The sequence below is a fragment of the Synchiropus splendidus genome, chromosome 14 (genome assembly GCF_027744825.2).
Source record: "Synchiropus splendidus isolate RoL2022-P1 chromosome 14, RoL_Sspl_1.0, whole genome shotgun sequence".
Lineage (NCBI taxonomy): Eukaryota > Metazoa > Chordata > Actinopteri > Syngnathiformes > Callionymidae > Synchiropus > Synchiropus splendidus.
The window spans coordinates 13,816,987-13,841,287 of NC_071347.1; the positions used below are offsets into that span (position 1 = coordinate 13,816,987).

General features: G+C 43.2%; 1 protein-coding gene and 1 long non-coding RNA gene across 12 annotated transcripts in view; one reads left to right on the forward strand and one right to left on the reverse strand.

Moving 5' to 3' along the window:
* pclob (piccolo presynaptic cytomatrix protein b) overlaps positions 1-24,301 on the reverse strand; it is a 46,549-nt gene that overhangs the window by 3,745 nt on the left and 18,503 nt on the right. For 2 of the 11 annotated variants that reach the window (XM_053886427.1, XM_053886425.1), the window contains exons 14-35: positions 18,000-24,297; positions 16,133-17,667; positions 15,791-16,056; positions 14,634-15,462; positions 12,859-13,909; positions 11,925-11,993; positions 11,595-11,621; positions 9,855-9,943; positions 9,710-9,785; positions 9,510-9,635; positions 8,533-8,641; positions 8,323-8,390; positions 7,989-8,224; positions 7,348-7,392; positions 7,153-7,280; positions 6,370-6,396; positions 4,938-5,031; positions 4,445-4,516; positions 3,901-4,207; positions 3,541-3,735; positions 653-794; positions 508-566 (exon numbers count right to left, since the gene is read on the reverse strand). In XM_053886427.1, the coding sequence (XP_053742402.1) occupies positions 508-566; positions 653-794; positions 3,541-3,735; positions 3,901-4,207; positions 4,445-4,516; positions 4,938-5,031; positions 6,370-6,396; positions 7,153-7,280; positions 7,348-7,392; positions 7,989-8,224; positions 8,323-8,390; positions 8,533-8,641; positions 9,510-9,635; positions 9,710-9,785; positions 9,855-9,943; positions 11,595-11,621; positions 11,925-11,993; positions 12,859-13,909; positions 14,634-15,462; positions 15,791-16,056; positions 16,133-17,667; positions 18,000-24,297 (11,848 nt within the window). Of the gene's footprint in view, positions 1-507; positions 567-652; positions 795-3,540; positions 3,736-3,900; positions 4,208-4,444; positions 4,517-4,937; positions 5,032-6,369; positions 6,397-7,152; positions 7,281-7,347; positions 7,393-7,988; positions 8,225-8,322; positions 8,391-8,532; positions 8,642-9,509; positions 9,636-9,709; positions 9,944-11,594; positions 11,622-11,924; positions 11,994-12,858; positions 13,910-14,633; positions 15,463-15,790; positions 16,057-16,132; positions 17,668-17,999; positions 24,298-24,301 lie in introns of those variants that run through there. The other 9 variants (XM_053886426.1, XM_053886432.1, XM_053886429.1 and 6 more) reach the window with 9 other exon arrangements.
* LOC128771195 (uncharacterized) overlaps positions 8,023-24,301 on the forward strand; it is a 54,820-nt gene continuing 38,541 nt past the window's right edge. Inside the window, exon 1 of the long non-coding RNA XR_008416598.1 lies at positions 8,023-8,243. This is a non-coding gene — a long non-coding RNA (uncharacterized LOC128771195). The remainder of the gene's footprint in view (positions 8,244-24,301) is intronic.

A 24,301-nucleotide genomic window follows, 5' to 3' on the forward strand; every position in this document is an offset into this window, starting at 1 on the left:
AAAAAATAAAGTGCCACTTTTGAAACATTACTTATGTTGCGGCTGACTACGAATGATTCATTCTCACATTGTAAAGTTTTTTTTCAAATGACATTTTTTCTTCTCTATTGCATTTTGAATGTCTTTGTTTGAATGACCGCATGAAGTTCATGTGTGTTGCAGCTGTCAGGCTGGCGCCCAGGATGAACTCCTACTCTCTGTTACAAATTGAAACAAGAGCTGGAAGGTCGACATAGTGAGACCTGAGCAACATGAAACGCAGATATAGTTATGGCAGAGGGCAGGATAGTGTGACACCCCCTCGTCTCCCATTAGCTTATGCTGTGTCTGTATGCTGAGGTGTAAAAACCATCAAGCTCTTTACAATGTCACTGTCAATGCAGAGCAAAATATTGTAAATGTGGTGTTATAATCGGTGCCCAGCAGGTGGCGATGTTGAGCCATAAATGAAAATGTTACTGTTCACAATACTGTTCAACATTCTGAGTGAATCTTATGCCAACTTGCCTTCATTTTCTGGAGTTCCCAGTTGGTGTTTGTCAGTGCCATTAGGTATAGTTTTGCCGCTGTATTAATGAAAAAGCAAAACTCACGGTCAATATTTGGCAAATGCGCGGTACTAGGATACTGTTGTTGTGAAAGAAAAGCTCACATTCGTGGCACTTGAAAAATGGCACTGTCCACTCCAGTGTCAGCACCATCCCCGCCCTCCAGGTCTCCGTATGCATCGCCCACAAGACTTGGGGCAGACAGAACCACGGATCCAGACACGTCAGCTAACCGGTGTCCTGTTCCTGTGGATTACATAATTATGTTTGATAAAATAAAATCAAGAACTAACATCTAACTCACGTCTATTCATCTATCTAGTAGCTTTGCGTTTGCAATTCCCTCAAAAGTCAGAAAAAAATGTATTGGGCCAAATCCCAAGAATAAATGTGTGTTCACACTTCAAATTGACACCTTCATAAATAGCACAGCCTACCTCACGGAACAACAGTTGTTTGAGGATTTACACTCACATACTCTACTAAGTCACATCTTGATTTGAAGCTCAGGGCATCATCTCGAATACGCTGACCACACACATGCATGCGCACTCACTGTACTGAAACATTTCACATCCTTCAGCCACCACTGAGGCAGAAATGCTACTTATATAATTACAACTGAGCATCCTCTCACAGCAGTTTAAATTTTTTGTGTGTATCTATGACAGTGTCCAGTGTGCGCTATGTTAAATGTTTTTATGTAAAAATGTATGTTCTGTGTTAAAATGTTTTTATTCCGAGACTGCGAGCAATAACATGTACAGATACATATTGATCTTAAGTTTAATTTGTATTTACAGACCATAATAACATTACATTAGCCAGGCACGTGCACAGACCTAGTAGTGCTCATGTACCATCCCTTTTAGGGAAAAGTGCCCTTTTTGCAGGAGCACATTTCTTTCTTCATTCTTATCATCAATGCTTCCTTCATGTGGCATTTATCTGAGTTCTTGCGATCATTCCCCAACATGCTAGGCAACGCACTGAAGCCCTGCCGCTGCCCCTCCCATTCCTTGTCATGCATGTGCTGAGAAGCCAAAAACAGGCCCATGTGACCTGCAGCATCAGGCAGACGGGTCAAAACAAAGTTTGTGCAAACCCCTTGTTTGCAGCTGAACTCATCGCATTAGCGCCTCTAAACACAACAATTTATGAGTCTGTGTCTATTTAAAAACAAAGAAAGCAGTTGTATGAGTAAGACAACTGCCCTGTCAAAAGAACTGTGGCCGCTCACAGTAAAATGCATTACTTTTAAAAGTTAGTATAGAGCGAATATTAGCTGCACCCACTAAACATAAGACACTGGTCTATAAGCCGCGGATGCAGTGGTGCTGTCTGCCCCTTATAAAGGTGGTCAGTGATGCACCCGGCTTAAAAATGCATCAGGATCACTTCTCAACTAGTTTTGAAAACAGGGTCCAGCATCGAGACTGACTCATGAAACAAACATGGCATTTTATTGACATTAAAGCGCTCAAAATGCACTGTTTTCACCAGCACGTCCAAAGTTCCAACACCAGAGCCGGTCTCACCTGCAGCTCGTCTCCGGTCCTCCAGGAGATCGGCTCTGTCGTCGGAGCCACTAACACACGCGGGAGACAACAGCGCATTTTGAGCGCTTTTAGGCAAATAAAATGCCTGTGATTACAACAGTTTGACGTGACGTAGCTCAATATTTTGGCAGCATGATGCTCTTCAGCCTGTGAAAATCCATACATTAGCCATGTTGTTGGATAAAGTAGCAGCTGATAGAAACTTTGAATTTGCCAGATACGAACCAGTATCCTAGCATTCCTCATGACTGCGCACTATCCACTGCTCCATATCAGAGGATATACAGTACTGTACACCGCATATTTTGAAACCCGGAACATGAAAGTGGATTATTTCTGTGATTTGATTGTGTGTAGTGTTTTATAAAGTCAATTTTTTTGGGCATGTTTTTAGCCGCAGTAATACCTGGGTAAATCTTAAGAACATTTGTAAATCCAAACAAACCAATCCAACAAAAAGAGTGACTACCGTTTTATAAATAATTTTCACAGTAAGTTAATTTATTGCCTGAAATGCCCATGAACGTGCCTGACCGTAACCATGCACAATCACTCAAATTTCACGTTTTAGATTTCTATTTAGCAGACTATTTAAATGTCACTTAGAATTTCACTTCATATTCATCTACTTTTAGATTTTGTCATTATAGATGATAAGACTTGTCCTATGTTGCCTCACCTTCCCAGCGTTAGATGAGCTCTTTACTTCCACTGGCTGACGAGAAACTGTCCAGTAGACTTTATGGTTTGTCAGTTTGCTGGTTTGACTTGACCTTTGATTCCCCTTTGTTAAAGGCAGTAGGGGAGGGGGGAAGGATAGGTAGGGCAAAGGGAGTCCAAGTGCCATACCTGGTGCCAACATTTAAGTATTTTTCTGCTTGGTCTGGGGCATTTCACTTATATGGCACACGCATGCAAACATGGAGAAAGACTGCAGCATCACCAAATCCTTCATGGCTGGGGACGAGCCAGAGACGCTGCATGCTTGACATGTGTCGACACTTTAAGGGGGATCTAAGCATGGCTCCTAATTTAGTTTTTTCAAAATTGTCGTACTGCCATCCCAGATTGGCTCTGATGCTTGTCTTTGCAGAAACCACAGTCATAAGAGTGGCACATGCAAACTTTAGATGTTATACATACAGGGGAAGGATTTTTAGTTACTGAAACTCTCTTGCTCATTGGCCTGCCTAAAACTAAAAACTAACGGTTTCTATTTTATTCTAATGTTAAATACTGAATTTAAATGGTTTATATTGCCTGTTATTTTCGATAATATTAGATACTATTTATTGATAAAATTAGAATGCTCTTTTAATAATTATACAGTTCAGGGGGTGTGAAGGCATAAAAACAAATAGCTAAAAAGGTGGCATGCACAGGACAGAGGAAGCATGTCACAGGAGTACATTAGGGGAAGGGGAGGAAGTTACTTGGTTGCAGGCGAGACTGTTGCACAGCAGCCTCAGCAGCAGCAATGGCTATCCCAGCATCCTCAAGGTGGGCCTGAGTGACGCTGCTCTTGCTTTGACTTCGGGAGGGGCCATGTGATCGTAGCTGGCCGTCGGAGGAAGACTTGGAGCTGCCGGGGCTGCTGTGAGACTTTTCTAAAGGCAACATCTGCATATCTGTTGGAAATAAATTGGGAGACGTGAGCAGTTAAAGCGGATGTGGAGGAGATCGAGAAGTTTTCCCGCTCATTCGGAAAACTGCCCAATATCAGGGGTGTGGGCTTTAGTCGGACATCGAACTCACGCACGTTCATGGAGGTGGGAATTCATGTATTCTCCTACCTTTGGCTGGGTCAGGGAAGATTCCATGGCTTCTACTCTTGATGACAGAGTTTTTGGGTGAATCATAATTCCCATCCTCATGTGTTAGTCCTTGTCCAATACCATGGCCAGTCCCCGATCCTGGCACGGACATATGGCCCTGACCATGGCCGTATCCCTGACCATGAGCTTGGCCAGGTCCAGATCCTGGTGGGCCCTGAGCAGCATGGTGGGCACGGCTGTGCTCTATGCTTTCACTCTGTTCTCTGAGAATATGCCACCGTGGAGTGTTGTCCAGCTGACTGGTGTTGGACAAGTCAATTAACACCTAAGGAAAAGGCTGAGAATTACAGACCACACCTTTTGAGAACAACTAGTCTATGGAGTTATATCCGATGCCGAGACGTGCACTACCCTTTAACCAACAGTTTTACATATGAAAAATAAATTAAAACATTAAACAGCGATGACTGAAGTTTACACAAAGTGGCAACAACATCACAAGAAAACTGTCAGTTTCGTCAGGCTTGCTAACAGATCAGGAATGAAAGATCTCCACACTCACTTCGCCCAAGAAATCGTTGGACGAAGATCTGTCATAATCCCACACAGTCACCTCCAGAGTCTTTTTCTTCAGCTGCGTCGAAAGAAATACTGATTAAAACACATCCTTGACACGACAGAAATCTACCTACAGCAATGCATTAACCAAAAAAACAACCCATTTGTCATTGCAACTTCGGCCCCATGACAAATGCCAGAGCTAAACTGTGCGGCGAATACACAGCAGATTTCATTCTCCTGTGAGCCCAAATGCTAATCCCTTTAGCACTGATCATCACACTTCTCATTATCTGAGCACAAAAAAGACACAAACAATGACACTGCAGCTCGGATACATGGTTGTACGATTGCTATCACAGAGGCAGCAACAGCTGAGCTCTTATCCAAAATGTATGAGAGCAGAAATGGTGCTTGTTAGCTTGTGTTGTGGATCCAATGGAGCTGAACAGCAAAAGAAAACAACAAGCGATGACTCTACTGTGTGTGTTCAGTACCTGTTCCAGATGAATGTTCTTGTAAATAACAGTTTGGTTCCATTCCGGGTTCATGGTCTTTTGAGCATACTTGGTCCGTCTCTTGTTATCGGCGCTAGAACATCACAATAGACAAAATAAGCGCATGTCAGACGAATAGTAAAGTCTGACCGCTTGCATGACCACGAGAAAATACTTCAAGTATGACATGATCAGAACAGCAGAACTAAAATGACTGTTAAAAACATGTGTGTCCTAAGTATGGCTGAATGAAAATGATCTTCAGCAGCACATAGAATGTTTTTTGAAACACAAATTTGGATTTTTATCCTCTGACCTCCTTCCGGTCATAACTGCACACAATTACTCCTCACTTGATAATGGCCTGAATACTTTCTCTATTGTGGGACTCATTTGGTGAGAATGATTTAGATATCAAGTGTAAAATATTTGAATAATATTTTTAGATTGTAATATAGTCTCCTTAATTGTCATTATTCTCTCTGTCTACTGCCAGATAAAACTCACACGGAGGAATCCAGATTAGAACGTTTTTGTCTGGTTTGTTGCAGATGTCGTCAGGTTCCTGTGTTTGTCCTTCCTTCCAATGATATAAAACCACTAAGGGAACATGCAGCTAAAGCAGTGTACCCTAGGATGTACAACTACTGTAAGATTAAGACAATATTCTTGTTCTCATCCAGTGGGAGCAGCAAAAACCTACCTAGCTTTGCACATTTGTGTCCAAAAGTGGTTGGTTACAGTAGACATTTGATATGGATCAGTGCTTATACACGTACACGTCTGTTTTTTTTGTCAGAGTTAAAAATGGGTTGTGTGGATGGGAAGAATACTGTGAAGGTCAGCTGTTCCATAAGTCTACAAGTTTTCTATTTCTCTCCCAAAACCTGCAAAATTCTCTCTTTTTGAGTCACACCGGTATGTTTTCTTCCGTACACACCAAGCTAACATGCGGTTAAACTGTTCACCACCCATAGCTTTGAAAGGGTTCACTCTTGTATGAACACATACTGGGAGGTGGGACACCATCGAGGCACAGCTATGGTTGCTCTCAACTTTAAGTGACTTAAGAGTGAGGTACACCTTTTCGCCCACTTCATACTGTACTGTATCAAATTCTTCAAAAGATCAGTGTCCTACATGGTCAACAAAGAGGACTGACAATAGTTGTTTACATTCTATGGCCCATTAAATAGAAAACTATAACATGAATGTTGCTTTTTACTTCAAGATCTTTGCACAGTAAATGTTACGCCGGTGAAGTGTGAAAGGCATGATGACCAAAAACCAAATGACAGCAGAGATTTCATCAACATCATGAAGTAAAAAAGCATAAAACTGGGCGAAAGACGAAGGTCACAACAAAAGGATGGAAAACAATGTGCAGGAAAATAATTGAGGGGACCAAATGAAGAGATCAGCACCACACTACCTTGCATTCTGGACAACCATGACTTGTCTGAGGGAGTCCAGAAGAGGAAGAGAAGGGCAGATATCACAAACAAGAAAGCAAAAACACAAAAAACTGTCAGACCTCAAAGGAAATGCAGTGAAGGATAGCGAGCTGAGGCAATCAATACCCTCTCCAAGGTGCAAGATGGTTTCCATGGCCGAGAAATGTATGCGACTGATGACCGTAAAACCTCCAAATGACTACAACGGGCTCGTGGGTGAATGAATAATTCACTGCTGTGAAGTGTGTATAAAACCCTCTCGGCACTCCGGTAAAAAGACTGGGAAATGCATTTCAAAATACTCATCGAGCTGCACAACAGGAGTACAATTGTTTCCTCCTTTTGTTTCAAAGCCATAAATTGTGTAGGCTGAGAGGTCTTATAAGCCAAGGAGCAGGTCTAATGGGGTCATTATTTACACACAGATACTGTTACAGAGCACATAAAAGCTCTATCGATCGATTCTCTGGCTATTCTCAGACTTAGAGAAAGACAAAGCTAAACACTTCATACTAAATCAAAGCAAAGCCATGGCTTTTTCTTTACCAATTCAGCAGAAAATATCTCTACTTTTAATGCAAGTACAGCATCAGGTGATTGCCTCACGTCGCTACACCCCGTCCCATTCTATCATTAATTTATCCCAAACTGTGACACCGATACAAATAGAAAGAAATTGGGGAAGGAAAATCAAGAAAGGCACAAAAAGTAGAAGGCAGACAGACCAGAATCAGACATTCAGCAGCACAACCCAAACTCACCCTCGGCCTGGCAACAGGTAGACCTTGACAAAAGGATCGGAGTAGCCGTCATCTCTCGGGGCAAGGTTCCTAGCTTGCAGCACATGGACGATCAGGTTTCCCAGGTTACGGTCATAGTTGATTTGGAGCTGATGGATGAAAGTTTCATGAGTTATAATACATTTTAAACCTCTTTTAAAAACATTGTGTTCATACCTGGATTTCTCCTGTAATGGGATGAGGTGCCCTTAATATCTCAGGCTGTAGATGGAAGTAAAACAAGGTGAGAAATGAAATATGTCATGACTACAGTTCATAACATTGTATTTTTTATATCCTCATCATAGCTTTCTTAAATAAAGCCAGGGTTGCCAAAACGTTTTTGACATAGGGCCTAAGTTAAAATGGCCTCATATTCACAGACCTTATGTTACGAACATCTTATTGAAAATGATGTGGTAAATCAAGAATGCACCGTACATCATGCTCTTCTGTTTATATCTTCAAGGAAATGGAGGTTTAACAAGACAGACAGCCAGAGGTTTCAGTATCAAAACAAGTCATTCATTTAATAGATAGTCTGGTAAATGGTTCGAAATGGCCCCCAGGCCAGACATTGGGCACCGCTGGATTAATCTTAGCGAGAGATCCGAATACAGAACCATGCCTATTTTTTAGATAGTTAGATAGATACTTTATTGATCTCTGAAGATAAATTCCTAAGGTATATTCCCAATATTTTAGTTGTCATGGAATTGCGCCAGTGCATAAGGAAGTTTTACCAAGTTTTGCCATGCATGATTATTAATTTTGCTCTTTTAAATATAGTTTTAAAAGCATCCCACAAATGTATTTACCCTGTGTCTTTGTTTCTTGTTTATTGCCGGAGAAGCAGGCTGGCCTGGACTTGGCACCCCACTTGATGCAGCTGATCCCGTGCCCGAGTGGAGAAGCGCCGAACGCTCCAACGCGGACAGGACTCCTAAACCTCCAACTCCGGTCCCTGCAATACCTGGCGCCTGCTGCTGGGACACCTTCTGTAGTTCTGCAGCCAGCTGCTTAGGGTCCACCCCCGGGGAGCGCTGCCCACCTACTGAAAGAATTCACGCACGGTGAGAGGCGTTTAACTCGTGTTAGACGGACACACGTACGCACATGCATGCAGACGTATCAGCAAATCCTTGTACATACCAGCCTTAAGCTGGACATGGTGCTCCAGGGCTTGTGGGTGCTCAGGGTCAGACAGCATATTAAGGTCACTGTTCGGATGCATACATGAAATTTATAAGGGACTAGTTATAGTGCTTGAGGAGTGAAGAAAAGGAGAAGGTGCCCATCTGCCATGATGTGGCTAAACGTTGTATGTGCAACAAGGGACAAATCATGACATCTGCCACTTACAGTCTCACGCAGAGCTCCGCCTCCACACATTGCTGGCCCACAATGCACTGCACCTCTTCGTAAGTCTTCCCCGTCAAGTGGATTCCGTTCCATTCCAACACCTGCATTCCTGTGGCGGCAGAATTGCAGAGTGGGATTGGCTTATTCCCTCACAATATGTTCCGCTAATTTGATCAATTTTACGTCAGAATATCAAAGAGGGAGTGACCAAGCTAAAATTGTGTATTCAGAACATTATAACAAGAATGCCATTTTAGCATCAAGGTGTATATGCATGTTCAAAACTTGCTGCAGCGTTGACTTATGTTACAAATACATGCGTTTCACTGTAGACTTCTGCGTGCAAAGCCTGCTGCTGTGACAATAACTGTGTGAATTAATATCCCTGCATCCCTTTTTTCCTCCTCTTCCCATCCCCCAGTCCATTTTCTTATCACCAGAGGGCAACTCTGCCTCTCAGACCACGTCACAGTATGTTTCTTCCAACTATAAATACACCAGAATAGTCACCAATGTCCATTTTCAAATATGAGAATGTCAGCAATGAAAACTTCCCCTTGGTCTGTGAGAATAGTGCTTAGCATGTGACCTCAAAAAATGTATTTCAAGCTTTTCAGTCAGCCGGTGTCGCTCTTTTATGGTGCTAAATATAGCATAATGACTAGCACACGCAGTGCTGGGGAGGCTGGCGTGAGATGCTTTCTGCCTTTTTGGATGAAACGTTTTGAGGAATGAGACATGACAGATCACAAGTTGAGAGGAGACGGCAACGTCCCACATCTCGGTCTGGATATCAGCGATAGAGACTCTCTGGGAATGTGATCTCTCAGCTTATACGACAAGCACATGGAAAAGCAATCGAACACTTGAAGAAGCATAAGAAAGTCTTGTCCATTTGCTTACTTTGGAGATTCAGCCTCTGCTTTAATGTTTAGCCTAAATAATTTAGCTCACTCATGTCGAATGAAACAGCGTACCTTCAACTATCTTTCCCGTTTGCTCTGCAGCGCCCCCTGCAATCACTTTGGCAATGTAGGCGCCGATCTCTTTTCTGCTCCCAGGTATCTCCTTTCCACCAACCACGCGAATCCCAAGACCGTTCCCTGTAGGGTGAAAACAACCTAAGAGTGAATTGACCATGTACTAACTGGAACTTGCGGTTTCTTCATCTTCATACCTGACACACTGGTGTCCTTTGGGTCTCTCTTGAGTTTAACGCAGGCGTGAGGGAAGGCGTAAGGCACCAGTTTCATCTGGGAAACCAAACAAATGAGCATGTCCAGTCCTGACCACGATAAGACAACACCAGTGATCGTGTTCACCTGTCGTCGGTCTGTAACGTTTCCTCTCTGCGCTTGGCCTTCTCGTGGCTTATCAAACCAGTCTGTGTCCTCTCTTCTAAGATGGTATGCTAGTTGTAATGAAATAATATTTACAATCATTTTTAGCAATCACAACGCGTACACATCATGTCCCAGAGGCAACTCACAGTCTCGATTATTCAGTATTTAAACATCCAAGTATCTTAGTTCACAGAAAAGAGTCGGAGCGTTTAGTTCATGCTTTTGAATAAAAGTGTGAGCACATGCGTGTGTATACATACATTGTTACCGATGCTCAGCGAACCAGTTCTTAATTCTAATATGTAGATCACCTTGAACATGAAGGTTTACATTTATCTTTTCACCCTATTTATTTATTTTACCTACATCCCAAAATAATGTTCTGTTTTGACATGGTGAGGTGCATTAGTGGGATTTTCAGGGATGAAATACTTTGGCATCATAAATGGTTTCTTTGTGATGATTTTCACTGATGCATGTTCAATACTTAATAGTAGTGATGAGGTTTACTGTGTCATGAGGTTTCACGACACACCACTGATGGGTTGATGAAGTTTCATGAAACAATGAAACACTGTCCTGATTTTCAGTGGCCACCAGACGGCCACTGTAAAATGTTGTCAATGTTGAGTAACTATTTCAGCGGCATCTAGTGGCGTCTGAAATTTAGGACACAGTTTCATCAACCCAGTGCAATACTGTTTCATGATACATCATCTACACATCCCTACTTAACAGTATGGAAATCATTTTAGCGCCTTAATTCACTTCCAATAATAATCTAACGGAACTCTTGTGTATCATCAAAATACAGCAGTAAAAAGACAAAATTAAGAAAGAAAGAAACAAAACAATTCAATTGAAATATATAACACATCACATATGAAAATATCAAGAGTAAATGAAAACTACAGTTAAAATTCACATGTTTATACCTTTGCCTATTTGAGGACTGCTTCAGTAATTACATGACCTTTTTATTTAACTACCAATGAAACATAACTTCAAAATAAATGCTAGCAAATGCTATCCATCCATCTATTAACACATACACTGTATAGTGTAACATTGCACAAAAAGAACTCAGGAAAAGAGGCAAGTGAAATGTTAAATTATAGGAGATTTTGATAACAAATAATAATCTCAATCATCGAAATATTTTGTGAACGTTCAGTTAATAACATATTAATGAAAATGAATAGTGAAATTAAAAGTACTATCCTATATTTTCGCTCAATTTATTTTTTAAATAAATGTAGCACTTCTCAAGTTGTTGGTTTTTTTTTTACACACAAAGTTAAACAATTACGTTCATTTTTGGCATCACATTGAAAAGTCTGATTGTGAACAAGATGCTGCTCAGTCGAGTGAAGAGCTGATTTACTTTTGACGGAGGAATATGAATACTTGAAATGGGTTGGATAAGCTCACAGAACCACGATGACGTGACATCATTCCATAATGGTGTATCACTAGAATTACTACAATGGAATGTAGCTGGGTTTATTTTATTTGTGTCATGGTTTTCATTCCAAAATGGATCTGGCATGTCAACAACAGATTGGCTAAATGGCATGTAGCGTGTACCATTAAGATGTGGGTCATTCTGAAATGGATCTGCTGTTAACAAAATCAACTAGAGAAGTGAATCATTCAGTACCATGGTATGGAGGCGCACATTCTCTATGTAACTACATGGCAGTTAAGTGGCTGTCTCACCTTCTATACTCCAGTTTGGGCCTCCAGCTGTAGTACAGAGGTATATGTGAATGGCTGTGTGCAATATCTTCTATATTCCAGTAATATATGATCAACAGACTAAACAAACTATAGGGACCATACTAATACCAGTGGGTAAGCTTCAGCACATGCACTAACAACACGGGTCACGTTAGATGCATGCTTAAACCATGTGCAGGACTAAAAATATTGAGTAATAACTGACCAATGGTCAGTTGAAAAGACAGACATTTTGGGGGAAAATTATTAATAAGTTAATGCAGGGTTGAATCTTAATGTACGATAAACTTATACTGTAAGATACTCTACCGTGTCTGATACTTTCATGAATGATTCTGGCATCATCTCTGTTCAAAGACAGCATGGACTCACAGATCGCTGCGGGCAGATCAAAACTTTTACGTGGGTTCAAAACAAATCTACTATAATGGATTTTACATTAAAAAACAAGTTACAAAAACCAGTGCTGTAGCCTTAATTCTTTACAGGCGACACTACGATGAAGAGCTTCAATCAGTTAAAGACTAATATTACAAGTGTAATGCTTGGCGTCAACTATAATTTTGGGTGTGTTTCGACCTAATGGAACACTACCATCCCATTTACAGTGATGAAAGTGGGGTCATTAATCATCAGTCACTAGAAGAAACAAACATCTCACATGGTTAATGGGACATAACAGCGTCAAAGGACACACAGTAGACATTGAGTCCATTCAACGGAATCATGTTTTGACAAGCATGCAACACAATAAGAAGAAATGAAGACAAACATTTAAAATACTCGGACAACAAATGTCTCCAAAAGTAAATTTATACAGCAAACATCGCAGATTATGAAAAGGATATGTTCATTTTATGGGTAGTGAACTACAAAAGGGAAACACTTGAAGCCTTTGCGTCTGATATTCACTTAACTGTACTCTGTGCTATCAAAAATGTATGATAGCCAAAAAAAAAAAAAATCCACTTGGGTCCTTTTTTGCAGTATTGCCCATGTGATAGTACTATTAATGGAGAATAAATATGGCTGTGATGCTGTTTTGGTGACGTAATTTAAGCATGAACTGGGAATATCAAGGTTTTCTTATGCAAATAAATAAAAGAAGTACTGTGTCTTAGGGTGAGGCAGCAGAGAAACCCCTAAAAATATCAAGGTAGGCATGCACACACAATACACAATTAATTTGCAAAAAGGCCAATCGGCATGCAGGAAAAGGTTATTTGTTCGAGGCTGAATTTACCTTCACTGTCAGACATGGCTCCTTGTAAATCATCCATTATGAATGCAATGTCCCGATCGTAGCCACGGGTCCGCGACTCCTCCCTCATATGTTGTTGAACTTCTGGGAGGGAATGGCTAGAGCCAAATTGGTCCCTGGAGTCAGCAGATATTGGTGGGAGAGGTCCAGCTGAGGCTCTAGCCATACCCATAGGCTGCCCCACTGGGCTCAGAGGACTCTCCTCCTCAGAGTTCTGAGCCACAATGGGGATGCGGCCTCGGCTTTGGCTGATTGGCAAACTGGTCGGCTTTGCCCTGACCACCCCAGGAGCAAATGCGGCATCCAAAACCTCTCCCTCCGTTTTCAGTCGTAGCGAAGAGTTGGAAAGGTCTCTTTTCATCGATAGATCCAGGCCGTAGACAGAAGAAGGGCGAGAAGAAGGGCGCGAAGAAGGTCTGGAGCGGCTGCCACTTGGGTAAGTGCCATCATCTGGTACACTTGCCCTTAAAGGAGATGTCATTCCAAATGACTGACCAAGATTAAGGGATCCAGAAAGGTTAGCCCCAAGTGAGGAGCCCAGATATTTCTGTTGTTCCGAGAGGTTTTTCCTCAGCCCAAAGGTTATCTCATCCTGGAGTAACCTTGCTCTTGCTGCAAGACTTGTGACAGATGAGGACCCTGATCCAATATAACTGGCAAAGTCTGGCTCCAAGTCTCTGCTCTCCTGAATTGGTGAGAATTTAGTGATGGCTTTTGGGTCAATAACAGGCTTTTTGTTTTTCATCTGTTTTTGGTAGAGCACAGCAGCTGGGAGCTGCTTCGCTGCTTGCTTTTCCAGCGTGAGCCTGCCAATGCTGTATTTTTCACCTTTGGGAAAGTGACGAAAACTACCATCACTGGGAAGATACTGGGGCAGACTGAGGCCTGATAAATGCTCTAATCCCTCTGTTCCCCGTCTAAACTCTTGCTTGATCTGCTGTTTCAGTAGTTTTAGCTCATAAGGTTCCTCCATCGTTTCATCTTCTCCTTTACCATATCCCTGAAGACGAGAAGGTCCTAAAAAATCCGCCACCTAAAGGGAGAATTACTGTATTGTAATTTAAATTTTACACGGTAATGCTTACATTGCATGTGTCACATTTATCTCAGAATAAGATAAATATAGAACATAAAAACAACTAGGGAACATTTGGTTGATGGGCTACCAACACAGGAGACTGTGTGTTGAGGCAGGTTGTTTTTCTGGCTATATATATATATATTATGTACAGCTGAGAAAATTAAAGATAGTAAAGCAACATGATAATTGAGGTAAACAAATATTTTGAATTATTTGAAAAAAAAGATTCATTTATAAGCCGCACTGGTCTCTAAGATATGGATGTAGTGGTGCTGCCTGCACTGTAGAAAGGTCAGTGGTGCACCCGTCTTGAAAATGCATGTGGATCACTTTAAACAAGTTTTGAAAACGGCATCCAGCATTGAGACTGATTCATCAAACAATGTGATGAAGCTCAATATTTTGGCAGCATGGCGCTCTTTTCCTGTAATAATCCCTATATTAGGACGAGAAAAAAGTAGCGTCTTATAGTCTGGAAATTACGGTAATCTGCTACAGCCTGCACAATTGTAAGGCATGTCTCATGAATCATAAGCAGTGATAAATGTCAGATCCAAGAAGATGAGCCAGAAGGTAGAATGTCTGCAGGGAAGTTAATCCACGATAGATCAGTATCAACACGATAATATGTGAACACTAATTAAGACTCAAAGACAGAAAATGAATGGCAGTTTACCTCAGCTGTGCGTCTGACATCCGCTGCCCGAAGCAGTCTGTCTGCCTTTGACAGCTCCTTATCAGGTAAATTAAATCCTGATCCCAAGCCTGTGTTGCTCAACCCCGATGAAGTCTTGGTCAGCTCCCCAATGTCTTCGATCAGTACATAATTTCTGGCATTGTGGTGGTCAATGTCAGCATAAAAGGAATCAGCAGATATACTTGACATGGGACTCGAGGCCATGCTTCTCTCCTCTAACCCTAGCCTCAAATCCAAGTTGCCATACTTGCCTCCTAGGTGTGCCACACCGTAGCCACTTTCAGAGGATGTCGGGACTATTATCAAAGGTTGGTTGTGTATAACCTCATAGTTAGACTTCGATTCCAATTCAGACAAAGCTGTTTGTCTCTTGCCCTGTTGCATGAGTAGAGCATGTTGGTAGCTACTGGGCTGCGATTGTGCGTGGGACAGCGCTAGGGTGGACACAGTTTGGTAAGGCGACACTTGTTGGTGGTATAGTGACTGCTGCTGGTATAAGTTGTCTTGTGTATAGTGGCTAGTGGTTTGGGTTTGGGGAACGTACTGAGCATAGTGGGAATAAGGACTGGTTAGAGTGTTGTACTGAGAATCAGCTTCTGTCTGTGGAGGGATAAACTGATCAAACTCAGACTGGGGAGCTGTCCGTGGTCTCTCTAAGCCATCACCCCTGGCCTCTCTGATGTTGCTAACTTCACTGTCTGACATATAATCTCTTTCCTCCGCCACTCCCTGGAGATATGCTCGCTCTCTCTTCTCACGCTCCTTGAGCAAGGCCTCCTTTCGTCGATTGATACCCATCTCAAGGTACCTACACCAATGAGTACGAGGACAAAGGAAAGAGAGCAAAACATTTTTTTTGTTATCACCAAACAGGTTTTCAACAGGTCAATTTAAACAAACAAAAAAAATGATATTTCAGGTTCTCACACATGAATACCTTTCACTATGTGTGAGTTTGGAGAGGTCTCAATGAGTGATGTCAAGGCAGCCTTTTAGACCATATGCTATCAAGGTGAGAATGGAATCACGCAGATCAATAATGGTGAAATAAAACAATGTCATCATCATTTTTCACTGGTTGAGTTTGTGAAGCAAACTTAAGAAACAGTAACTTTTTCTTCACTTCAAAATCTTACCGGAGTTTGGCATCAATCTCTTTTTCCTCCTCGTCTAGTTCGGCCTGTTTTTTCCGAAGTTTTGAAGATTCACGTTCCACCAAATCAAGCTCTTTGTCTATGTCTTGCAAAATCTTGGCTCGCGCCATTGTCGTACTGCGAGCAAGACGACGTCGGGCAGAGTTGGTACTGTAGCCAGATCTTCCAGATAGAGAGTCATCTTCGGGAGGTGGCTCTGGCAGCGTCCGCTTGACCTTCTTCCCTGTGCCACTGGGAGATCCTCGGCCCTATGATTACAGAGGGACGCACAAAATTAAAATCTCACTGACATTAAGATGAGCATCGTCCGGCATTTTGACTCACCGAGTAGTCAGCATAATAGCCCCCTACATCAGTGGACGGACTAAGGGATTTAGGATCTGATAGTGACTTCTGACCAGCCTTTAAAATCCGGGGCGCAGAGGAAAACCTGGTTGGATCTGCTGTTAACATCCTTTGTCCTCCTTGCGACCTCTCCGGTGAAAGCGGTGACACAGCAGTGTAGAAAATCTTAGATTTGACGTTGTCTTTTGTCAAGTGTGTGCCATAAGCCACATCAATGGGCGAGTGTCTTCTATCTAAATCTGTCTGGCAACTCAGACTACCCCCTTTCTGTGAATTTTCAGGAGCAGAAATGTGCTTGACAATTTCAACTTTAGTGTCCATCTGGACATTTGGCCGTTTGATGCTTCCTGAGTGATCGGTTTGCACAGATATTTCGGCCACGGTCTGGATTGCAATGCTTGACACCTTAGAGCCATGTTTGCCTTCATTGCTGTGTTTCCGAGATCTGCGTCGAGCTTTGGATGGCGTATCCCATTCATCTTGATCTTCATCATCTGTATGACTAGAACTGTCAACGTTTCTCTTACTCTTCTTTCTTCTTCCCACATGTTGTTTCTCTGTTGAGTCTTCATCGTCTGTTTGAACTCCACTATCGATTATCTTTCTCCCAGTACCCTGGTCGGCCATCTTTACTAGATTAAACTGGTCCTGGTTTTCCTCAAGCTGTGTCCCAGTCAGAGGAGCAGATTCATCTTTAACAGGCCAATACTGACCACTGTCTCCCACCCCAGCATACTTGGCAGTCAAAAGACTCTCAGTAGTTGCAGAAGTACCGTAATGTTCATCTAATTGTCGCTGCAGTTGCAGCTGTAGCTGTTGAATCTGCTGCAACTGTTCTTTCTGCTGGGCATAGGTTTCCTGCTGAGCCACCATGTGGGCATGGTGTTCTTCTTCTTGCTGGAGAAGAAGCTGCTGCTTAAGCGCCTGGAGCTCTTCAAGCTCCCTTTGAACCATTATCTGCTCTTGTTCGCGGTAGCGCTGTATCTCCTGTCTTTCCCACTCTAGCTCCTCAGCAAGACAAAGTTGTTTCAGCTTCTCTAGCTCAAGAAACTCCCTTTCCATTTGGTACTGGACCATTTTGGTGTTGTCTAGTCCAGGAAATATTGGAGAAGTTGCGAGGGCATCCAGGGAGGCAGCTATTGCTTCAAGGGTGTTGTCAGAGTACATTTCAGGATAACCTGTTATGATATCAGCCAGCGCAGTGGGTATGAACTCCTTTGGTAGCCCGGTGTCAAAAGGAATGATTTGACCTTGATTTGCGGATGAAATGAAGCCATATGGATCAAGAGTTGGTTGATTCTGTAATGTTGGGGTTAGGGTCGTACTAAAGATTGAGCCTGGTTGGGTCGTGATTGCGTATGTAGATGGAATTGGGGTAGCAACAGATGAGTAGACGATTCCATCAGCAGTCCTTAGAACACTTTCAACACTGTGCACTGTTATCTGGGGACATGATGTGCTGGTCATCCCAGGGAACGCTCCAGCAGCTTTACTAGTGTAGTCAAGAGCTCTACCTGCATTGATACATAAAAAGATACATATCTTAAGTGTGTGGAGGAAAGGTTCTGAAATTAGAGCATGCAAGTTTGATTTGATGGCATGCGCCTCTGAAGAAAATCTGGCTAGCAAGATGCAAATCCAAAACACTGAGGAACCACACGCAGGCACACGCATGCATCTGTTTGAAGAAAAGAAAACAAACAAGCAGCGGATTAATACGGACATCAGAGCATGAACAAGACAGAAGATAGCCAGAAAAATAAGGGGATGCAACGCAAACCAAAAGCCTTTGTGGACTGCCTTTTCAAACTATCTGCAACAAAGACAAAATGTTTTCCATACATACCAGCAGAAAGTGTGGTGCTGGTGAGGTCCATGACACCATCCGGGGAACCACTTAGATGATCAAAGTCCACCTTGGAATCGTACAAAATTCTGGTACCGGAAAGTCCAATTATTGATTCCTTTGTACCATTAATTCCCCGACCAGGACTGGCATCTTTGTACTGTTCATCTTTGTAGCTTAAGTGTCCATCAGGCTGAGTCGTGACAGGCGCCTGAGTTCTGCAGCTTCGAGTAAATGGAAGATTATAAATAACATCACAGCAAACACCTCTTCTGCCTGCTGTGAGATCAATAGGCGTCCCATCGTCCTCAACAATGGTGGTCACCACTCCAGGACTTGTTCCAGACAATGCGACCATTGCACTCATTGGTCTGTAATTGGACAAGTCCATGGCTCCTGTTGCCTCCAGTGAAAGGGCTGATTCAGTATTGCCATTCTGGGCAGATGAGATTGGCATTGTAGCCCCTGAGACAACAGTTCCAAAGGAAAGGTTTATGGGTAAGTCTTGTCCTGAGGATTCGACAGCTTTTACCAAGGGCTGGACATTGACTGGTTTGTACACAATCTGAGCAAGTGGTTCAAATGGTTTGTAGGTTGTGAGGGATAGGGGTAATGATGTAACTGGCCCATGTAAATCCAGTGGTTTCTCCGCAGGAGTATTATTGTATGAAGAGATAGTTGCCGTGCAGGTAACAATAGTTATGCTGTCAGTGACTAAAGACAATGTTGTAGCAGGTACGATCTCGGAACTGAGATTCACAATTTCAGGTTGCACCGCTGTAATCTGGCGACCTGTTATATCAGTTGAGACATGTCTACAGGAATCAGAGGGTGTCAAATCCATGCCTTGTTCTGTCATTTTTACGCCCACCTTCATTGTCCGCAAATCCATAACATCGGCGGGATAAATATTTCCGTTCTGTTTATGAGCGGGTGATATTTGGTGAATCTCAGGCGTCATGTTCACAGCAACAGTCGGCGGAGGAGGTAGTCTTTCATGGACAACTGAAACTGTAGTTCTTTGAACCTCTGTAGTGACAACCTGCGTTACCAAACTGGGTGCTTCAGGTGGTTGTCCAGAGGTTGAGAAGGAGGAGGAATACATGTGACTCATACTAGACACCACCTTTTCAGATGCTCTAAACGCTTGGCTCTCAATGGATTCCTGTTGAATTTTGGTAATAGTGATTGGTGCCACAGGCACGCGCTTTGGAATCTCCCGTGCTTTGGGTGTGGAACCTCTCCTGCTGTATCCATCAGTGGTCATTATTTCAAGAGGATAATCATGATCCGTCGCAAAGTGTTGGTCTTCAGAAGGAACAGGGCTTGCCCAGTAAGGAGCTTGAATATCCCTTTCAGCAGGCATATTTATGATGTGTGCCGATGGTGGGGGCTGTTGTAGTGTTAAAGATTCTCTTCTAGTAGCAGAATATGCATCAGTTGTTACCACCTGTGTAGGTATGTCATATTCAGCAGGGCAGGGATAAATCTCACTTGGTGGCCTTACCATAGATGATATAGATGTCCTCCTGCTACTTGTATTTTCCTCTGTTGTTATGACTCCAATTGGCATTGTTGGTAATGCATGTGATTCAATTACGGACGAGATAATCAAAGGCCTTCTTGTTATTTCTGTTGGAGCTTCAGGTTCTGGTTGAACTGCAACCACCTCCAGGGGGGGTGTAGAATATGGCGTGATTGAGGATGGAATCAAATTGGATACATTTTGCTCTAAAGGCACAGGCCTAACTGGCTCTGCTGTTTGCGGAAAGTCAACTGGTGTCATCCCAAATGCTACTCCAACACTTGTGGAAGGAATATGGTGAACCATCACTTCATCTGGTGGTGCATCCATCACTGCCACAGGCTCTATTATTGCAGAATCAAGAGGCTTTTGAGCCACTGGTCGCATCTCAGTTTTAGTTTCTGAAGTGAACTTGCTAGTTATGAATGTATTTGCAAAATCTGTTGTCACTTGTTCATTCAAAGCTGTATTTTCTTCTTGTTGTTGTTCCCTGATCCCCATCACTAGAGGCCTCGTAGCAATGACATCAGTAAGAATATCCACATATTGCTGCACATCTTCCTCTTCAACAGCAACATCGTTGCGGTGTGTAGGTTTAACTGGCTCATGTGGAACTGTATCTTGAGCTTCAGGTGATAGTGGCATTGTTATTCCAACACACTCTTCCTTGGGATGTGGAGCAACAATGGGAGCTGGTTGTTCAGTTAACAGTGGAGGCACAGCTGCTGGCTTTATTCTCTCTACGTTTTCATATTTTTTCTCTTGCTTAGGTGATGGCTCAGCTTGTTGTGTTTGTTGCAATGTTATTGGTACGTACGGCTTTTTGATTGTTGGGGGAACACTTTGAGCTTCAATGGGTGCTGCATGAGCAAGTATGGTTTCAGTTTTGCTGGTGGCAGAAATCGGTGGTTGTGTAGTCGGAGTAAATTTGCTGGCCTGCACCTTTACAGCCATTATTGCAGTTGTTTCCTTGGCTGCTACAGTTTGGACAATTGGTGTTGGCGATGACTGCCTGACATTGGGAACTGATGCTCTCCTTACTGCAGCCTGTGCTGTGAAGTCTGAAATGGGGACTTTTTGGTCGAGGATTTCTGTTCGCACACCAGATACCTTGGTGGAGGGGATTGATCCTCTTCTCACAGGTGCTTGGACTGTGATGCTCTCAGTTGGAGATCCAGGCTCAGAGGGAAGAGTAATGACAACATAAGTTTGCAAACACTTTGCATGCCGAGGAGACACAGGTGACTTTGGAGATGTTGCATTCAATTTGGACTCAACTGGTCGTGTCAGACTAAGTGAAAGTGCTTTTGGAGGTTCTTTGGCTCTTGGTAAAGTTGCAGCTTTGTTTACAGTGTATGGTGGCTTAATGGTTTCTCCGGGTTTGTGGCTAAAAACCAGTCCGGCTGGAATCACAATGGGTTTGGGTGGTATGGGTGGAGGAGGTTTAGCAGCGTGAATTGGGCCAGCTGCACTTACAGCAACTTGCTGCTTTGTTGTTACAGCGTTTGACCCTGATGTAAGTGATGGAGGTTTTGGATAAACAGCTGGTTTGGCTGGGGATGCCACTGATGCATCAGAAACCTTCATTCCTGCTTCAGGTTTGTTGTAAATTACTGAAGGGGGTCCAACTGAAGTCTTTGCTATTTGAGCTGCTTTAGTAGGCGCATCACTGGTAGCAACAGGGGCAGGTTTACTGACTGGGGGTTGAGTAGCCGTGGAATACGTTGATTGTTCCTCTTGTGAACTTTGTCCAACATGAGGTAGAGTTTCAACACTGGATACTATGATTACAACATGGCCTTGTCTAGTCGGAGTCACCAACTGCGGCGCAGCCACGAGATCTGACTGTTTATTGTCCATTCTGGGTTGAATATCTACAAATACTGAGCGCATCTGCTGGTTCGCCACTTTTGCAGCAGATGTGGTTGTTGGTGAAATGTGTTGACTTTGCACAAGTGCTTGTTCCTTAGTAGGCTCAGGCAATGACACTGAAGTTGAACGTGGTGGAGGAGGAGGCGGAACTTTCTTTTTAATGATTGTAGTGGAAGCTGGAGCAGTTTCCACTTGGACGTCCGATGGAGTCATTGATGGGGCTGTGGGTTGGACAGGAACTGAATGCACCACTTTGGGTTGGGCACGAAGCTGTTTAGTTATTAGTGTGGACACGGGAATTTGAGCAGAAATGGGAGATGTAGTTGAAACAAGGTCAGGCATCTGCACTATAATTGGCCCAGGGCTTGTAGCCGCAGGGGCAGATTGTGTGAGGGAACCTGCAGGTTCTGCAGGAGGAGGGACACTTGCAACAGATGTTGAGATTCTTTGGTGTGTTGACTGAGTTGAGATGACAGTGGGTGCCGGACTTGGTGCTGAAACTTGTATCACTGCTGGAGTTGAACTGGGCATTTGGGATTGAGAGGAAACCAAATCAGGCATTTGTACATGAGGCTGCACAGGTACAACTGATTTTCTTTCAATTGTACGAATTGGATCCTCCTGCACTGCGGATGGTTGAGGTTTGGAGGGCTCATACACAACATCTGGTATGGTCACCACAACTGAGGTTGGACTGAAAGATTCTGGCTCTTCCGTTATCGGCACAACAGCACCTTCAGTGGATGCCAACATTTCTGATGGGATTTGACTTGTTAAAGAACTTGGTAGCGTAGGTGTAGACAGAGGAGTTGAATCTGATGACAGCGGTGTTTGGGCAGGGAAAGAAGACGATGAAGTGGCATTCGAGGCCAAGCTTGAATCTGGAGTGGCAGGAGACGTTGGTGGTGATGCTGGTGACACTGGGGAAGGTGTATTAGTAAGCTCAGGCGCAGATATCGGTGTCGGAATGGGTTTTGGTTCTGGAATTTCACATACCACAGATATTGGTTCAAAGTCAGTGCTTTTATTTGATGGTTCCTCCTTGGTTTCAGAATCATCGCTGGGTGTAATATCCGAGGAAACACCTACACCATACTCATCTGCAAGACTATCATCCTCTTCCTCCCCTGATGAACACTGGGTGATTTTAAGGTCTGGTATGGGAAACAGAGCCTTCATAAGTGCAGGATCTTGAGGAACCATTGGCCTAACAAAGCCTATAGATCCGCTATGCGTAGTGGGCAACACATAGACATCGGGACGTTTGGGAGGTTCCGAAGGTCGTGGGGGAGCTGGTCGTTTCTTTTTCTTAATCTGCATTTCACTGGATGCCTCAGTGCCATTAGGAGAGTCCCTTTCCTCTGTAGGCATTACCACAACACAGCTCTCAGCCACCATTTGGGGACCCGAAGAGGTGGAATCCAACGCTGTCTTTGCTTCCTGAAATTCTTGTTCGATCATCATTAATTCTTTCTTCTTTTGCATCATCTCCTCATAAACCTCTTCTGGGGAACGTAGTTTTTTCAGATGGTCAGCTGCAGAGTCCTGTTTGAAAGCATCATCTTGAAATTCCTGCGTGTGTTCTGTCTCCTCCACAAGTGACTCATAAAGGTAGTCTTCAATGGTCATTCCTCCATATAGCGGCTCAATATCTGGAGGGCTTTCACCTGGAATGGCTTTTGACTTCTGTATGATTTCCTCATATGTCTCCTCAGCACTTTTCAATGACTTTTTAGACACACTTTCGGACTCAGTTTTGGAAATATTGAAGGGTATAACTGTGGGTGACGGTTTCCGCCCTCGCTGAACTGCTTGCCGGACATCAGGCTCTGATTCTATACTGGCTGAAAATTCAGAGCCAGATGTTTTTGTAGTGTCATCCATCACCATAACCTCTTTCAAGTCCTCCGTGGAAGAATAGTTTTCGTTTGAAGAAAAGGGTTGAGCATATGTTGGTCTTTCACTCTTTTTTGGTTTCTCTTCATCCCTCATCCTCTCATCTTCTGACGAGTCTTCTATGGTAGGTAGGGGCTGTGTTTGTTGTCTGTGTTTGCCTTTGCGGTACTGTTTGTCTCCACTGACTTTTTTATGACTGGGACTGCTATCACTGTCCTCCTCCAGCGATGACGCGGATGTTGGAGATGATCGTGGTGTAAAGCTGGATACATGAACACTTGATGACCCCTTTGATAGGGATTCTGTGATGCTCTCTACTTCTTCTTCGGTGCTTTGCCTCTGCCGAAGTGCAGGGATTGCTTTCTTCAAAGTTGGGCTGTGTGCCTCTGAAACTTGAACTTCTGTTTTGAAAGGAGTTGTTGTCTTGGTTAAATCGCCATCCTCTTCTCTGGCTTCTACTTCAGACTCTGATGTTAGTTTCGTATTATCCAGTTCCACACCCACAATAATGTTGTTACTTTCCGCATCCTTTTCTTTGTCTTTGTCATCCTCTGAGACAGACATTTCTTCTTCGCCACCCATACCCATTATTTGTTTACGGATAAATTCTTCATCCTCGATAGAAGAGTCTGCTGATTCAGTTTTCATCTCTTCACTGCTGGATGAAATTCGGCTGACTTGCAGTTTTCTCCTTATGACTTTCGGCGAAGGAGAGGGTGAAAGCTCGCTTCCACTCGTTTCCTCTACAGCATGGAAACTGAGGCGTCGTTTGTCAGGTTTGTCTTCAGTTTCGACCACACTTGATGCTTTTTCACCATCAACTTTAGATAATTCTGTCGTCACATCTGTGACTTTCGTTTCTTCTGGCATGGACAAAATTTGTGATGTCTTGTTCAGTTTAAGTTCTGCCTCATCAGCAAGTTCTGAATCCTGAGTCACGGTGTCCCGTCCAGTTGGCAAGGCGGTCGCAATTTCTGCGACCAATTTTTCAGCCTTGTTTTGCTCCTGG